Source organism: Anticarsia gemmatalis, chromosome 24 (assembly GCF_050436995.1).
Source record: "Anticarsia gemmatalis isolate Benzon Research Colony breed Stoneville strain chromosome 24, ilAntGemm2 primary, whole genome shotgun sequence".
Lineage (NCBI taxonomy): Eukaryota > Metazoa > Arthropoda > Insecta > Lepidoptera > Erebidae > Anticarsia > Anticarsia gemmatalis.
Window position 1 is genome coordinate 1,647,874 of NC_134768.1, and position 17,363 is coordinate 1,665,236.

The window sequence follows — 17,363 nt, forward strand, 5'->3', positions numbered from 1 at the left end:
TAGTAATCATTTACATTTTTATAATCATTTCATTTATGTCATTCAATAGGAATAAGGGATTGTAAATAAAAATATATGTAAATAAATAAACCATTTATTTTGAGAAGCGTAAATTGATACATTTATTAATTAATCGTTTATATTGATTATCGTTTATGACTGAATATTGTTTATTAATATTATTTAAGTCGGATATTGTATGGCGACAAAAAAGGATCTAAGGGTACCTACAGTTTTGAAATAGTACCGTGAAAATATCATATTGGAACGACCAGTAAATAAATTTATATAATTTTCAGTGTATCTTTGCTATAGCAGTTTTTATATCATACAATAACTGTCTTACTAATAAACGTTGTGTAAGCTCTGATTAGTCAGTGTTTAGAGTTTTACAGTTTCAAAATTGATTGAAAGTTACAAAAGTTTGTAGGTATGTACTGTTATACTGTGCACTGCATGACAATCAGATATTACTTTTATATTCAAATTGTGTATACTAATCACGTTTATTGGTAGGAAAGATAGTTTGCAAGCTTTACGCTAGACACTCTGATGTCGAAACACAGTACCTATAATAACGTCTTAGCCGATAACCAGTTACTGCGGTCATTTTATTGTAACTGGCCAACGTTTATAGTGTCCAAGTGTGTGCACAATTCACAGGTACAATCACTATTCCTGTACTCTCACAGTCAGGTCACACAGAGGTCAGGTGCATTCCAGTTTTAAGATAAAAATATTTTATTTCAGTCGCCATACAATATCAAAAGTTAGAACAATAAATTCCTACATATTTGTATACAATCAAAAAGTCACGGTTGTGCCTCTAATATGAGACCACTGCTGAAGCAATTCATTACAATAAAATTTTATAAGAAATTACTAAATTGCTATTTATTTATTTCCTCTTTTACAGATGTTATAACCAAACCTGTTTACAAAATAAGGAAACAAAACTGTGAGTATATTACTTTTAACTTTAATTTTTTTTTTCAAGGAAAATAGCGTAGGTCAGCAAAAAAAACAAATTATAACTTTTTTGGAAATAGGTTTTACATAAAGATGTAAAATATTTCGTTGTTTCAAACATAAGCATATGTTTTCTAAAATAAGAAGCAAAATCAAATTTATATTTTATGGGAATAAAACATAATGTTACGGCTATAAATATTTGAAATTATTTATAAATATGAAGAGATAATATTTAACTAAAATATTGGTAACTAATAACTTAAATGTTCGAGACAATTTCTAAAGATATCGGTATGAACGCTAAATAAATACATTTATTTATAAACAACCCGTTTATTTGATGTAAAATTATTTATTTTATCATTAAAGTACTTAGGAACATCGGAAATTAAGTATTCTGTTCACAATAACTATTATTTTATATAGAATATAAATATAAATTATTTTAATAAAAAAAGATTTGGATTTTCTTTCTTTAACAGGCAAAAATAAATGAGACTATATAATATCTAATTTCATATAAGAAACCTTTTCAAAATCATTATTTAAAATGTATTTCGACATATTTAGGCCATATATAAAAAAACAATATAAAAATCAGATCCTTAAAATTAAGTACATATTTTATATGTATAACTATAAAATAAAAATATTAAATAAATCTTTAAACATAGAAAGTTTAGGGGCCAGTTTCACGGCTCAATAAGTGTCAGGTAACTTATTCAATAGATAAAAAGACACTAGCATCAACCGTCAAAATTGCATAAGATAGCTTATCTGACACTTATCCGAGAGTTGTGAAACTAGATCTAGATTAAACAGAACCAATTTTTTGATATTACTTTCCAGTGCTCTGTAACGGAATTTAACTATATAATTTTAATAAAATAAACAGAAGAAAATACAATAATATGTTGTAATAAGTACATAGTAAATGAACTATTACAATTTTAAAGCATGATAATTCCCGATTTGCATTTTCAGATATTTTATATAACTTTTTCAACTTTAAGGCTAGCTAAACACATTTTCGGTTCGGTAATATCTATCTATCGGCCTAGATGGGTGGCAAAACCGATGCGTAGATGAACCCGATCGGCACAAGCCGAACAAGTGAGTAGAGTCGGTTTTGTTGTTCGATCAATATTGCCGAACCGAATATGTGTGTAAAGCAAGCACAACAATTCACGGCTCTCTAAAATAGAAATGTAACCTATAAGCCATATTCTTTATAACAATTTAATTACACAGTTTTTTAAATCTGCTAAGAAACTAATATATGTATCTATGAAGGATTTTAAAAGGCAGAACTTTTGACAAACCATTTTCTAACATTTTACCTACTAAATATACGAAAAAGTAATTAAAATAGGCCTATTAATTTGTAACTTCATGCTAATTATTTCAAGGGAATACATGCAACACCTAGGTTTACATTAAAATGCTACAGTACTAAATGCACTAAACTATACCTTTGGATACAAGGCATGTAATTCACAATTAAATTAATTTACAAAGTTCAGTAGCAAGTTTGGTTTAAGTACAAATATTTTACATAGTTTGTAACTTTTGCCTTTATTCTGTAATTTTTAGACTAACTATAGGGTAGAAAAACGGCAAAATGCCCTTAGCTCTAAGCCAAAGGCAGGCACACTAAACTTGGTGATTTATACAAAAAATTGTTTAACTCACTATAAATAAAGAATTTAAAAAATCCGTCCACAGATGGCCTAGGAGTCGAAAAACAAAAAATTTTCAGTGCCTTCTTCTTTTTGAAGTCGTAGAAAATAGATCTTAGCAAGATATATAATAATATTATATCCATACTAATATCATACAATTGTAGAGTTTGTGTATTTGTTTGAACGCGCTCATCTCAGGAACTGCTGGTGCGAATTGAAAAAATATACAAATCTTGCTACTCAACTTTGTACCACACTCGCAGGTATCATCACAATATATGGCTAACAAATTGGCTAGGGTTTAAGTAACAAGCGCAAGGCGGCCAGGCGAAGCCAAGCTAGCGCTGAACCGCGGCGTCGCTTCAGTTTATAGCTATTTTGGAGTATGCAGTCATAAACAGAGCTGTGACCTATAGTGTGACATATTTTTGGAAAAAAAACACTGAATGGTTTATCATAACGAAGATTAACTACATGCCAAGGCTTTCTTCTAAGTTGTCGGGCTATAAATCATTGCTAGATTTGTCTTCAAGCTAAGAATAAGTGTTGTATAATATCTCTGATCATCTGGTGAGGCGCCCATAGCCAGTTGCGCTCACCGGTCGGTAAACGATCTGTGGGTTAAGCAACCATTGGCGCGGTCATTCTATAGATGGGTGACCGCATAGTGGTATTTGAACAGGGCGTCTCCGTGCTTCGGAGGGCACGTTAAAAGTCGGTCCCGGTTGTTGTCTACCAAGATAACAGTCGTTAAGCCACGTCAAAGGCCTTTCGGGCGGCTTGAAACTTTGACACTAGGTTGACCACTAACCATACGACAAACAAACAACAAACAATCATCTGGTTTCAAAAACCGATGCATTTAGTTATCTGTGAAACACAGCTTTCTATAAAGAAACTATTTATAACTGTTTATCTCCAAATGCTATAAATTCAAGCTTAAGATTAGAGTATTTACAAACTGGACGTATTTTCAAAACGTATTTTTGATGTACGTCAAAATGTACGTGCTTATACATGTACGTACACACGTGTGTACGTTCTAATGTATACGTCGAAACTACGCCCAGTGTAAATACTCAAGACCGAATTTTGAACCGGCACTCAAACTTTAAAGTGACACTCAAAAGTGTTTCTGACAAACCTACGTTTGAGAAAAACAGCACTCACAAGTCCCACTCAAGTTTGAGTAGTACTCACATTTAAGTGTACTCAAATTTGAGTCCCGGTTCAGTCTTCGACCGTTAGTGTCCACTAGTTATGAATTATTCTATTAAAATAGCATTTTGTTGCAATTCCATGAAAATTGAGCACTACAAAATTAATTATACAGTATATCCATTACAAAAATATTATCTTTTACATTATATCACATTCAATTACAAAGATACAGTCCAATTTAAAAAAGACATCTACGACAAAATATATTTTCGAAGCGATAGTGTTAAAAGCCTGTGCCTTTTTCGATGAAACATTGCACATTGAACAACTATTGAAGTTAACTAGTGGACACCTAAGAGGCACTACTTAAACATCACTTATATTTAAAAAAATTGTGTCGCGCGCTTTCCGCATAGTCCTTCAACGGCCCTTATTTCACCCCCTATTAAATACTTGCATCTCTGTCATTATTGACTCTTGTCATTTGACAGTTCTGCCCCCAAATCTGGTTCCGTTTCGCCCCCTATTACGTTCCGTTACGCCCCCTACAGGTCCGTTATGGCCCCCTTACTTGAGTTCTCGTCGCGGCGCGCGCAACACGTCAGCTACAACGGGCAACCGCCTCCCTAGGCAAGACAACACCCACGTTAGGGAAACGAAAATAGGAATTCAAAATATGGACCTAAAAATAACTGTATTTTTGACACTTTTTGACAAATTATGAGACTATTTTCAATAAATTTTAGCGTTGTATTTCAGTTTGCAGCATAAAATAATATATATATCAGCTTAGCCTTTTTTCCAAGCTATGTTGGAGTCGGCTTCCAGTCTCACCGGATGCAGCTGAATACCAGTGTTTTACATGGAGCGACTGCCTATCTGACCTCCACAACCCAGTTACCTGGGATAACACGGTACCCTTCGGTAAGACTGGTTGTCAGACTTTCAAGCTTCTGACTACTGTTAACGACTGACAAAGATCTTCGAAAATGACAGCCGGGACCCACAATTTAACGTGCCTTCCGAAACACGGAGGAACTCGATATGTATAAGATGGTCACCCATCCACAAATCAACCTCGGCAAGCGTTGCTTAACCTCAGAGATCGATCCGCGCGGCTGTTGTTAACTAAGCCACGAGCTCCTCACAGCATAAAATAATAAACCTCCTTAAATACAAAGTAATAATACCAATATGTGAGTAGCGCTCATGAAAATGAAAGTTTCCAAAAACAATCAGTTTTAGGTCCACAGCTCAGGGGGAAAAATATTAAAAAGAAAATTACAAGAAACACATTCGAAAAAAATCTAACAATTCGCTGAAAAAAATACAAAAATAAGCAACAAAACAAATACACTAATACATTTTCTCAAAATACGATACACAATCACAACACAGAACAGATATTAGATAGAAATACGGTTAAATATGAGATATAGTTACGGTATTTTTATAATAAAAATATCGAAAAATCGTAAAAATAATTGTCTCGTAAATTCGATAAGTATTTCGTAGTCATAGGGCAGTGGCAGAAACGTTAGGAGTTAGTACACACACACACAGTAAGAGGTAATATTTATAATTTATGTGCTGCAAGACTCAAGAACTTTATCATGTCACTCACGAGAATTTTTGACATACACTCTGAATTGGGGAAATGAACGAGGTGATCTAGGAGTGTAATTTTTTTTTTGTTTAATATATCCTACATTCCTTCCCAACTTTAATTATGTTACAATAACATTTTTATAAAAGAACAATTATGAGCTTCAAACGCTACATAAATTTCACCTCGCAATTAGCTTATGGTAAAGACATTTTTTGGAACTTTGCATGTCGTGTAATGTATAACATTTTGCGCGATTCGATATTTTGTGTTTAGCATGTACTAACTCCTAAGCTTCTTTGAGTAGGATTAATAGAACTTGTATAGAAAAGATTTATAGAGGTAAGCCTGTATAATAATTGATTATAATGATATTATTTCGCGCACATTTTAACTACTTCATTCAATTTATACATCAGCCAAGCCTTTCACCCAACTATGTCGGAGTCGGCTTCCAGTCTCACCGGATACAGCTGAATACCAGTAATTTACATAGAGCGGCTGCCTATCGGACCTCCAGAACCCAGTTACTTGGGTTATAACATGATACTCCGCGGTAAGACTAGTTGTTAGACTTTCAAGCTTCTGACTACTGGTAACGACTGTCAAAGAGCTTTGAACATGACAGCCGGGACCCACAATTTAATATTCCAATAATAAAATAAATATTTAGGCCTATATAACGCTAAAGATAAATATGTAAATATATTAATTTTAAAACATGATTATTATTTAATAATACGTCTATAATTAATAATAATTTTATTTATTTAATAGTGAATTAATATACGTAAATAACATGCAATAGAATATTAAAAACGTGAATAAATAGTTATAAATTGGCACTAATTATATTATATTAATTTATTTTTATAATTAATTTATTTATACTATTTATTTATATAGTAAAGCATTTAAACGTTGATAAAATTATTTTTAATGATTTATTAGATACATTATTTTGTGACATTTATTAGTTTTTTTGGCAACAAATATTTTCGAACTTTTGGATCATGAAAATGAATAATTTATATAAGTAATACTGAATTTTATATGTAATTCCTTATTTACTAAATTTCTCTCTTTGTTAAATACATATTAATATGCAAAAAATATTAAAGTTTTATACAAATTTGTTTTTATTTCGTATATGAATGAGCAGAGTTACCAGGGTACAGCATTGTGTTGCCAACATCATAAAATCACTATAAATATATAATAAGTATATAAAAAGTACACGATCATAAATATATTATTTACATTTTATTTTAATAATTAATAATATTAGCGATTATGTAATAGTTCTACGTATATATTTTTATGCATTTTAAATTATATATCCCTGAACCGGTTTCACCACTTCTGAATAAGTACTGGTTAGATTATCAGATGGCATTGTGACAGTTTAACTCAAAACATTTGCTGTCATTTAACTACCAGATAGGTAATCTGCCAGTTATCCAACTGTGATGAAACCGGCTCTGAAAGCTAATAATTAATGTATGAACGCTATTTAATTTAATACAGCCTATTACTAAAGTTTTTTTCTAAATTTCATACTTATTTGTGCATCAATGACTGCGTAGAAATCCGTAAATATAATTTACCTTGACTATTTAAATAAAATATTTCTTAGTGAAAATGGAAGATACATTTAATAATACTATAATAATACCAGTTGTGTGACGACTACAATTAATTATTAATGAAATCTGAGATGACTTATATTGGTGTCCGTCAAAATGGCGGGTGGAAAGTCATGAAATCGAATGAAACGTGCTCTATTATTTTGTAGTGTTTTGGTAGTATTTAGTAGCTAAGCAAAAATATTTAGTAGTATTACCAATACGATATGAAACGAAAAACAAAATCCGCCGCCAAGCTGATGTCTGGTTGGCGGGTGGTAATTGAACGGCGTGAAATGCTTTACATTTTTATATGTCAGATTTTAGTAGTCTATTGGTAGGTAAATAAAATAACATTAATCTTATCTACGTGCTAATAGTTTACAAATTAAAGGCATCACACACACTACATCGAGTACGCCTACGCATATTATCACAGCAATGTTACTTACGAGTGTCATTGTTATTAGTCTGGAGGAGTATTTTTTATAATTTATGTTACCGTTGTTTTACACTAATAAAAAACGAATATATTAAATTATATAATAATGTTAAATAAAAAAAATAGTACCTACATTGAATGAACGAGCTTTAAATTTGAAATCTCTTATAAACCTGTTAAGTAAACATTGCTGTGATAATATGCGTAGGCGTACTCGATGTAGTGTGTGTGATGCCTTTAATTTGTAAACTATTAGCACGTAGATAAGATTAATGTTATTTTATTTACCTACCAATAGACTACTAAAATCTGACATATAAAAATGTAAAGCATTTCACGCCGTTCAATTACCACCCGCCAACCAGACATCAGCTTGGCGGCGGATTTTGTTTTTCGTTTCATATCGTATTGGTAATACTACTAAATATTTTTGCTTAGCTACTAAATACTACCAAAACACTACAACATAATAGAGCACGTTTCATTCGATTTCATGACTTTCCACCCGCCATTTTGACGGACACCTTATATTGTGTTTGACACTAGGTCAATATTTTTGCGCAATACAGCACATATTTATATTTAAGAGTAAACAAATAAGGTATCCCCTAACCTTTAATTTTCAATCGCGTTTAATACCCAATGTATTATAATATTATGTGTACAAGTCGCGAGGGTCTAAAATGGCAATATTCTGTTTACTTTCTATAAAAATGGCATTTAAATTCAAAAAGTGTTTTTATGACTTAAATTGTATCTAATTGTCTACTAAATCTACATATACTACTATATTCTAAATCTTTGGTACAATTTTGTAGTCTCATAGGTACACTAACAGTCACACAATAGTAACATACACGCAATCCCACTGAAATTGACTATTTATACTAATTTTATCAAATTGGGTATACGATCTAAACAGGCCTATATGAAATTTATTCAAAAAGGCTGTGTGGACTTCTTGAAAAGAGATTTTATAGGGTTATTTTATTATATAATATAAGGAACCATAAAGGGCTTAAACAGGGCCTAACCCCTCCCTCATTGCGGGAGGAGACCCTTACCCAGTAGTAGGACCTTAATGGCTTGAATTTATGTACAATGACGACTTAAGTAATTAAAACTATTTGTTGTAATAGATTCTAACCTTTTGTTTAAGTTATGCAGAGCCAGAAAAAAAAGCCGAAAAAATGTTTTTTTTTTCAACTATTTATTTGATCCTGTGAAATCTCTTTACAAAAATTGGTATTAGTTGACTACTCGTAATGATACCATAGTGAGTTAGTTTCGTAAAATAACTTAACATAATAATATAACAAGAAAATTTCCTCAAAAAATATTTCTAAAATGTCCCTTGTGCTTAAATATTGAAAATATAATCAAAATATTGTGCAAGAGTATTCTAGCATAAATAGAGATTATTTTAATTTATATTAGACTTATAAATAGCATTAAACGATACGCTACTAAATAACTCTTCATAAAAGAAATCTAACTTTAGGATCAGTAAGTAAAATCAGTAATACGAAACTCACTCACCGTCCACACACAGTAACTACTCCTACATTTTAAACTATAGCCTCCGTATCACTAATAACATGAATACCATGTTTAGTCAATATCAACCTGACAATATCATTACAACTACGTGTTTTATAATTCCTACCGTCTTTTATCTTTATACTTTTCACTTTCTCACACAGCTTGTGTACTTCTGACTTACTCTTTTTCATCTCCTCCGGTTTCAACTTCCTTATTGTGGACGAACAACGTTTTTTCAAGGAAATTTCACCATCAGCTTTTTCCACATTCCCTTCGCTCACCCTCCGTTTGTATAGATCAAAGTCTGAGTCCTTAGAAAGGTAGCTATCTAAGGAACAATAAGAGTTGTCAAACGTTACCTTATCAATCTTGTGTTCGGTCGCATCGCTGACTATCTTCACCGCTTTCCCTGGTACATATGTTGATGGTACTTTGTCGTTAAACGCAATTTTTGGTTTTATACCATCTGTGATAGGGCTCACTGAATCCGTATGGGAGTTGGGCATCAAAAAGTTTGATTTCCTCGGTCGTTTGACTGTGATCGTCTCGTCAATGATAGATGGTTTGTCTCTTATAGATATGAGAATGTTTTTGAAACTGGTTTCTTCCGGGGACGCCATTATTACGTCTTGTGGCGACCTCTTGTCGTAACTAGCGATTAGTTCGTTTAGAATGTTATACTCACTGTGTCCGGGCAGCGTGAAATACCAAACTTGTTAGTCGTTTCTGTTATATTATTGTACACATCAGAAAATAGAAAGGAAATGTAAGGTGTAAGGTCGGTGTAGAACGGATACGTGCACGTAATTTGTGCGTATACGTATATATTCAAAAGTAGTTTATTAAAATGACAACGTTCACGCATCCTGTCTACACTGATCTTTAAGAGAAACTTATATTATTTATACACCCTAACATCGAAATTAGTAATAATAAATGGATTAAGAAGTAGTTGAAAACAGCACCAAATGTTAGTAGGTTAGTCGATCAATGTCAAACTATTACCCAATTTCTAAAACTCTAGTCTCACCATTAAATTCAACTTCTGAAAGAGAAGAGGACAACACAATGAGAATGTACTCGTGGGGTATTGAATTACTAACATAAAGTCGAGTATTAAACAAGTTGAGCGGACTTCTAACTATACATACAACAACACAGACATCAAACAATCAATCAAGCTAGCCTTCCTTCCAACTATGTTGGAGTCGGCTTACAGTCTCACCGTATGCGGCTGCAGACGGTGAGACTGTAAGCCGACTTCAGCTGAATACCAGTGTTTTACATAGAGCAACTGCCCATCGGACCTCCACAACCCAGTTACTTGGGTTATAACACAATAACCTTCGGTAAGACTGGTTGTCAATTTCAAGCTGACTGCTCTTAACAAGTGTAAAATCTTTGAAAATAACAGTCGGAACCCACAATTTAACGTGCCTTCTGAAGCATGGAGGAACTCGATATGTATAAGATGGCCACCCATCCACAGAACAACCTCGGCAAGCGTAGCTTAACCTCAGAGATCGATCGGTGCTGCGGTCTATGACTAAACTACGAGCTCCTCTACACACTCCCTATAATATGAACTAATATTTCTAGTTATTATTATCTAGTTACTGTAGTGTTTGAGGCGCCCATAGCCCGATGCGCTTACCGGTCAACGATTTGTGGTTTAAGCCAACTTTGGCGCGGTCATTCCATAGATGGGTGACCACATAGTGGTATTTGATTTTATCGTCTAAGTGTTTCGGAGGGCACGTTAAAAGTCCCGATTGTTGTCAATTAAGACAACAGTCGTTAAGCCACGGTCAAAGGCCTTCGGGCTTGAACAACTTTGACGCTAGGTTGACAACTAACCATACGATAAGAAGAATTTCTATTTATCTAAACAAGTTCATAAACAAGCACTATCAACACATACACTACACTGTGTGACATCCGTGAGGCGTAAAGGAAAACCAGAATCAATCACATATTGTACTAGACATAATCTGGGTACCTATTTGGTACAGCCGTGAGACACATCTTCAACCATTTTATATTGTGATGTGACATTTATCTTTCTTGTGTGTCACTGAACTTCTCTTAAACGACTGGACCGATTTTGATGAAATTTTTTGTGTGTGTTCAAGGGGACCTGAGAATGGTTTACATTCACAATTTTGTCCGCTGGACAATGTTTTTTTAATTATTTTTTTATTCATTAGACAGGACATCGTCTGTCGGGTCCGCTAGTACTATATAAACTTTCTTCTTTCTTTCTCCTTTCCTTTCTTTCTCTTTCTTTAAGAAGTGTGTATAACTCACGTGTCGGTGTGTCGTGCCCCGTAGAGCCGGTGTTGCCGCAGGTAGGCGAGCACGGCGTCGTCCGTGAGGTACTTGGCGCTCTCGCCGCGCCGCACCAGGCGCCGGATCACCGTCGAGCTCACGTCGTTCGCGATGTAGTTCGTTACTAGGAGCACGTTTTTCTGTTACAAATATATTTAATTATTAGCTTTATTTTTCATAAAAGAACTTCCACTCAAAAAATTGACCCGAAACAACTATTTGTGAATCGCATAAATAATGGACGCAATGGTATCGAGTCAAGACATTGAGAGCGTAATTTTTTTTTTGTAAAAGAAGTTTACATTCAGTTCATAGACTATCTGATTACCAAATGTTTTAAATCTGTCTCATGATTTAGGCGTAATTGAGTAACAGAATCTATCCAAACATTCTGACATCATAAAGTTTTGCATTAATAACATGACATATAAAAAACTCTAAATAAGCGATAAACATGATCTTTAAAAATGTTAGACGATGTGCCTATACTTATACCATTACAGACGTGCTCACTACGCCATAATCAAAAGAATCATAGAAATGTGACAATAAATAAGTGCGAGCGAGAGACTCCGATATAATGACATGACTTATTTTGAAATAACCCGAGTATAGTATAATACGTTTTCACGTTAATTCGGCTCTTACTTGGCTAAAAACGTGTTTCCACGTTAACGTAGACAAAAGTCATTAAAACTTCTAATGAACTTAAATTGTATGTTGGCTCACCCTATGTTTGTACAGCATATCGGACTCGTATATGAACCGTCCAGGGTCACTGCCGGCGCGGGAGACCACCACTAGCCCGTGCTTACCCACTATCGTCTCCAACTGAAAAAACAATATTATAATATCACAAATGACATCAATGTTACTAGATTGTAGTTTTTAGGGTTCTGTACCCAAAGAATAAAAACGGGACCCACCGTGACTTTGGTGTCTACCAGTCTGTGAGTTACCAGGCTGTATCTCAAAAATACAACAAACTTGATTTTTTCCGCCGTTTTTATAAATAAAAGAACACCCTTTGTGCACGAGCCAGTCGCTCGTACTCAGCCGGATTTTTTTATTTTTTTATCACAATGTCTACCGAGTGTCAAATTCGCTCAAGCCGCCCGAAATCCTTCAACATGACTATTAACTTAACTGACAACCACCGGGACTAACCATTTACGTGCCCTCAAATATCACTAAACTGCAACCCATCTATGGAATAACCGCACCGAATGTTGCTTAACTCTTTGGTGAACACCGCTAACTATGAGCGCCTTAAGAACAAAAAGTTAAGAGCAATTTTTATTCCCAAACCGAGCTAAAAAAAAGAATAATTGTTCTTACATCCTCATCAGACCACAGTCCTGGTGTAGCGAAGGACTCCAGCAGATCAGCTCCACACAGCAGCTTGACAGTGACCCTGTCATCCACCTGGTTACCATTGAGCTTCTCCATCAGGTTGTCCGGCTCGTCTATGCTGTTCAGGTTGATCAGGTCGTCTGGCAGCCACGCGGGCGGGTCGGGGTCGTTCATGTAGTTGTTTATTGTGTCCTGGAGAAATAGAGAAAAATACAATTAGGTTTTGACATATTCTTTTATAATGCAAATCATGCAAATAAATATAAATATAGTATATTAGGTCGGGGAAAAAGTCTTTTCGCATTATAGTATGTACTAGCTGACCCGCGCAACTTCGCTTGCGTCACATGAGAGAGAATGGGTGAAATTTTTCCCCTTTTTTTAACATTTTTTACTGGAACTCTGCTCCTATGGATCGTAGCGTGATGATATATAGCCTATAGCCTTCCTCGATAAATGGGCTATCTAACACTGAACGAATTTTTCAAACCGGACCAGTTGTTCCTGAGATTAGCGAGTTCAAACAAACAAACAATCAAACAAACAAACTCTTCAGCTTTATAATATTAGTATAGATAGATGAACTTGTTATAAAATCTTTTCTCTACACAAAAAAGCTCGATATTTGGGTACCTCACGAGCTCACAGAAAGAAACCTAATAAACTTGTACTCATTTGTGATTCATGAAGCCAAAGAGATTTTGTTACAAGTTCATACATACTATAATGCGAAAAGACTTTTTCCCCGACCTAATACATTGTACCTGAGGACACCAAAGACTTTTCGAAGTTATGTGTGTATTAAGAAATAATGATGATGAAGGAAAACATCGTCATGCAATCTTGCATGCCTGAGAGTGCTTTAGAACAGTTCTTGAAGGAATGCAAAGTCCCCAACCCTCAATTGGCCAGCGTGGTGGACTTAAGGCTCTCTCCCTCAGAACGGGTAGAAACCCTTGCCAACCGTGGGATATTAATGGGTAGTTTTATTTTATTTTACATAATAAAGTAAAAAATTACTCCTTTCATTGATAAAAATGCTATTGAAAAAGTGACAATAGTCGACATATTATTGCGTCTGAATGTACCAATTTCACTTAAACTCTTCACAGCAATAAAACAACAATGAAAAGATCGCGACTTTTCAAAAAGCGTGAGACGAGAATCAAACTTGGCAATGTATTTTAGGTCTACAAACCTGGTGATACTGTAAGGACAGCCTGGTCCTCGTCCACCCAGACTGTTGCGTCTCCCACTCCGATATCTTCACCCACGAGGAAGAACGTAGCGCCAGTTTCAACATGGCTATCCTGAAATAAATACCATAGCATTATTATATTATAATTATAAACATACATGATATCACACCTTGATTGACGCTGTCGTTAGTGTACGCGACTGCCGTGCAAGAGGTCTCGGGTTAGGAACCCGGGTCGGGCCAAAGTCTTTTCGGAGGTTTCTGTTAAAAATTCTCAGATATTGCCCGATCGTAGATCAACGTGCCTCGTAGAGCACGTCGCGTCGGTTTAGCTGTCCCACCAGACTATGAGTAAGGAAATGGAGAGTGTACTTGTGTGATGTGCACACACTTGGTCACTATAGATGTTTCACCACAAACTATGTTAGTCCCATGTATGAGGACGCGAGCCTAATGCCATATACCGGGCATGTTACCAAACTATATAACTTTGACCGACACAGGAATCGAACCCCAGACCTCGACACGTCCGTCTCATACACTATCGACCGTGTCACAGGAGCAGTTTTCTTTAATAGTATTTCGACCCTACCCCTAATTTGAACCAGAGACCTCTATGTGGCATTCACATACAATTTACCCACACATGTATAGGTACCTAGATAACAATCATCTAGAAATCTACTTTTAACCTACGACATTAAATAATGAAATGTACCATTTGGCATAAATCCAACATTTCAAGGGTTGCATTTTAATTCAAGGCCACATGACGTAATTCGTTCAGGAACTAATGAAATATGCATTCGACTTGAATAGTCATTGTATATTTACCTACTGATTAAAGCAAAGATATTTTAGATTTTAAAAATAACTAGTTTATTTCACAATAATAGTAATCTTATTAAAAGATATGTTACAAATTTGACTAGTTTATTTCACAATAAAAGTAATAATGTCAACACCTCTAGAATTAAATTTATTTAGACAATATTGCCCACTGTTGGGCAAAAATCTCCTCCTGGAATGAGGGAGGGACCAAATGCTTGCATAACTATAAGAACTGTTTTAAACAACTTAGGCATTCAAGCTTTCATCACAATGTTTTTCTGCATGGTTAAATCAAATGATAAATACTTCTAATATACATTCATAAAGACATTGGTGGGTTGCATTGGATACCCGTGACCACTTGCATGAAAAGTGGATGCTTAGAGCACTCAGGAATGGCTATAACGTCTGGAACTTAACTCACAATTAAATGCTTGTGTTATGAGTGAATTCAAGTGTCACTGCCATAGATAGAAAATAACTAAATACCTAGTATCTTACATAAACATATAATAAAATAAAATCACACCTATTTTACCCAAAGATGTAGGCTGAAGCATATAAAACACACCTTCATTTCAATATTTACAATGTTTTCTAAGGAATGGCAATTGTTTCTACAATTTTACAAACAAATTGAAAAATAATCATAAACAATATTAAAAAAGTTATTAAAAACTGCATTTCGTTGTTGCATTGTTATCAGTAAATGGAATCATATTGCAATGTTTGCATGTTGCAAACTTAATATATTTTAGTTATTAAACAGTGTTCAATATTTACATTCTTATCAGAACCTTGAATTGTCTTAAATAGTACATTTATGTTATCCATTTGTCAACAAATGAGTGATGTAATTACTAAGATAAAGTTATAAATTGAGGTCATCATTAATTTCAAATTATATGTTAAAATTGGATTGGCAATATGTATATTTTAATTGAAGTTTGAAATGTACTAGGTACACACATGTAGTACTTATAGTATGTATAATAGTACATATAAAGGGATGTAGTTCTAAGCCTTTATATATCTATACTAATATTATAAAGCAGAAGAGTTTTTTTGTTTGAACTCGCTAATCTCAGGAACTACTGGTGCGAATTGAATAATTATTTTTCTGTTGGAGAGCCTATTTATTGAGGAAGGCTATAAGCGTATCGTCTACGACCAATAAAAGCAGAGTACCAGTAAAAAATGTTACAAAAACAGGGAAAATTATGACCTTTTCTCTCTTATGTGACGCATGCAAAGTTGTGCAGGTCAGCTAGTTTTTAAATATGCATGCTATCATGACATAAAGAAATGTGTCCTGAATATTGTAACATCTACTCTTTCTTGCCAATGCCGGGTAAGGGTCTCCTTCCAAATAAACAAGGGGATAGGGCTTGAGTCCCCCCGACTGGCTATGTGCAAGTTGAGTGACTTTGTATGCCATCAAGAAATATGTTAAACAAATTTTGGGCATGCACAGATTCATTATAATGTTTTTCTTGACTGTTAAAGTAAGTGATAATTATTTCTCATACGCACACAATTTCAATAAGTCATTGGTGTGTTGCCTCGGTCTCAAACCATTGAACACTTGGGTGGGATATTATACCACTCGGCTATCACTGCCCATACTGAATTTTGAGGTATTATTTTGTTTTGAATTGAAAGGTAAATTCAAATCAATTCATGAGGCTATAATACAACAATAACCAGGAAGATATTGAATCTGTGTTTATTAATAGTTTATTTTAAGGAAATATTCGGCAGCAGGATATTTATAGTTTATTATGAACTACACTATGTGTCACAGAAACACGCACACAGAATGAAATAACAAGGTCTCTCAGATAAGTGAGGAATTTGAAATACCTAGCTGACATGAACATAATATATGTTATTCTTTGTTTTATTACCTATGGTGGGCTGCTACCAGGTCTTTCTTGCCGTATGCATCGTGTACAGGAGACGCCAGGCCTCCGACGACCGTCCCAAGGCCCAATGTCTGAATGTAGTCCTTGGCAATTTCTAGAAAAATAAATAAAAACAAGTCATGCCTTTGTTGCATAATTTATACAAGGAGGCCGCATACGAGTCCAGCTGTAAGAACTTTTAATTTTAAAGGTCGAAAGTTCATCTGTACCGCATAGAAATTAATCGAAATTGCAAATAATTGCGCATTTTTCCATCGATTATGTTTACTCACCGAACATTCGAAGATGCATGTAAGTTGGAGGGCTGAAACTGCCGCAAGCCATCAAAACTATCTTCCCCTGAGACATTTTCACTTTTTTTAACCCCCCCGCACAATAAGAAATTATTCTCGCCGATATTTTGCAATTTTTATCACATCACAACAAATTCACACATTTCGCACATCTGTCGCTTCATTGATTAAATTTTATTATGCAACCAAGAACAAAACACAGCACATCCCGTGTTGTAATAACCAATCAAAGGTACATTTTATTTATTGGCATTATATACGCTTCAGGGTTCCAACTCACGCAGAATCCAAACAAATTCAGTTGTCACAAAAGTAACTGACAAAAATATTTTATCCCCGGTTTATTTTGGAATAGATTGAATAGATAGAGAAAAAATAATTTAATAATTTAGTTGGTGTAAAATA

The 17,363-nt window shown here is 34.3% G+C and overlaps 1 protein-coding gene across 4 annotated transcripts; it reads right to left on the bottom strand.

Moving 5' to 3' along the window:
- Nucleotides 1–78: 78 nt before the first annotated feature.
- Nucleotides 79–17,188, bottom strand: Nmnat (nicotinamide mononucleotide adenylyltransferase). 4 transcript variants are annotated; one of them, XM_076130247.1, is made up of 8 exons: nucleotides 16,938–17,187; nucleotides 16,648–16,759; nucleotides 13,910–14,021; nucleotides 12,697–12,903; nucleotides 12,088–12,189; nucleotides 11,338–11,498; nucleotides 9,390–9,714; nucleotides 79–4,441 (listed from the first exon to the last, which is right to left on the bottom strand). In XM_076130247.1, exons 1-8 carry the CDS (start codon nucleotides 17,011–17,013, stop codon nucleotides 4,421–4,423), a joined length of 1,116 nt encoding a protein of 371 aa, XP_075986362.1. In that variant the 5' UTR covers nucleotides 17,014–17,187; the 3' UTR covers nucleotides 79–4,420. The 4 variants fall into 4 exon arrangements, with proteins under 4 accessions (XP_075986362.1, XP_075986364.1, XP_075986363.1 ...); XM_076130249.1 differs by lacking the exon at nucleotides 9,390–9,714 and adding an exon at nucleotides 10,061–10,075 and having other exon boundaries at nucleotides 16,938–17,184; XM_076130248.1 differs by lacking the exon at nucleotides 9,390–9,714 and having other exon boundaries at nucleotides 16,938–17,184.
- Nucleotides 17,189–17,363: the final 175 nt, after the last annotated feature.

Excerpts from the sequence above, each read along its gene's own strand:
- Nmnat (XM_076130246.1), bottom strand. The coding sequence starts at position 17,013 with ATGTCTCAGGGGAAGATAGTTTTGATGGCTTGCGGCAGTTTCAGCCCT. Across the intron at positions 16,760-16,937 it reads CATGCATCTTCGAATGTTCG|AAATTGCCAAGGACTACATT; the intron begins GTGAGTAAACAT and ends TTATTTTTCTAG. Across the intron at positions 12,904-13,909 it reads TGTCCTTACAGTATCACCAG|GACACAATAAACAACTACAT; the intron begins GTTTGTAGACCT and ends CTATTTCTCCAG.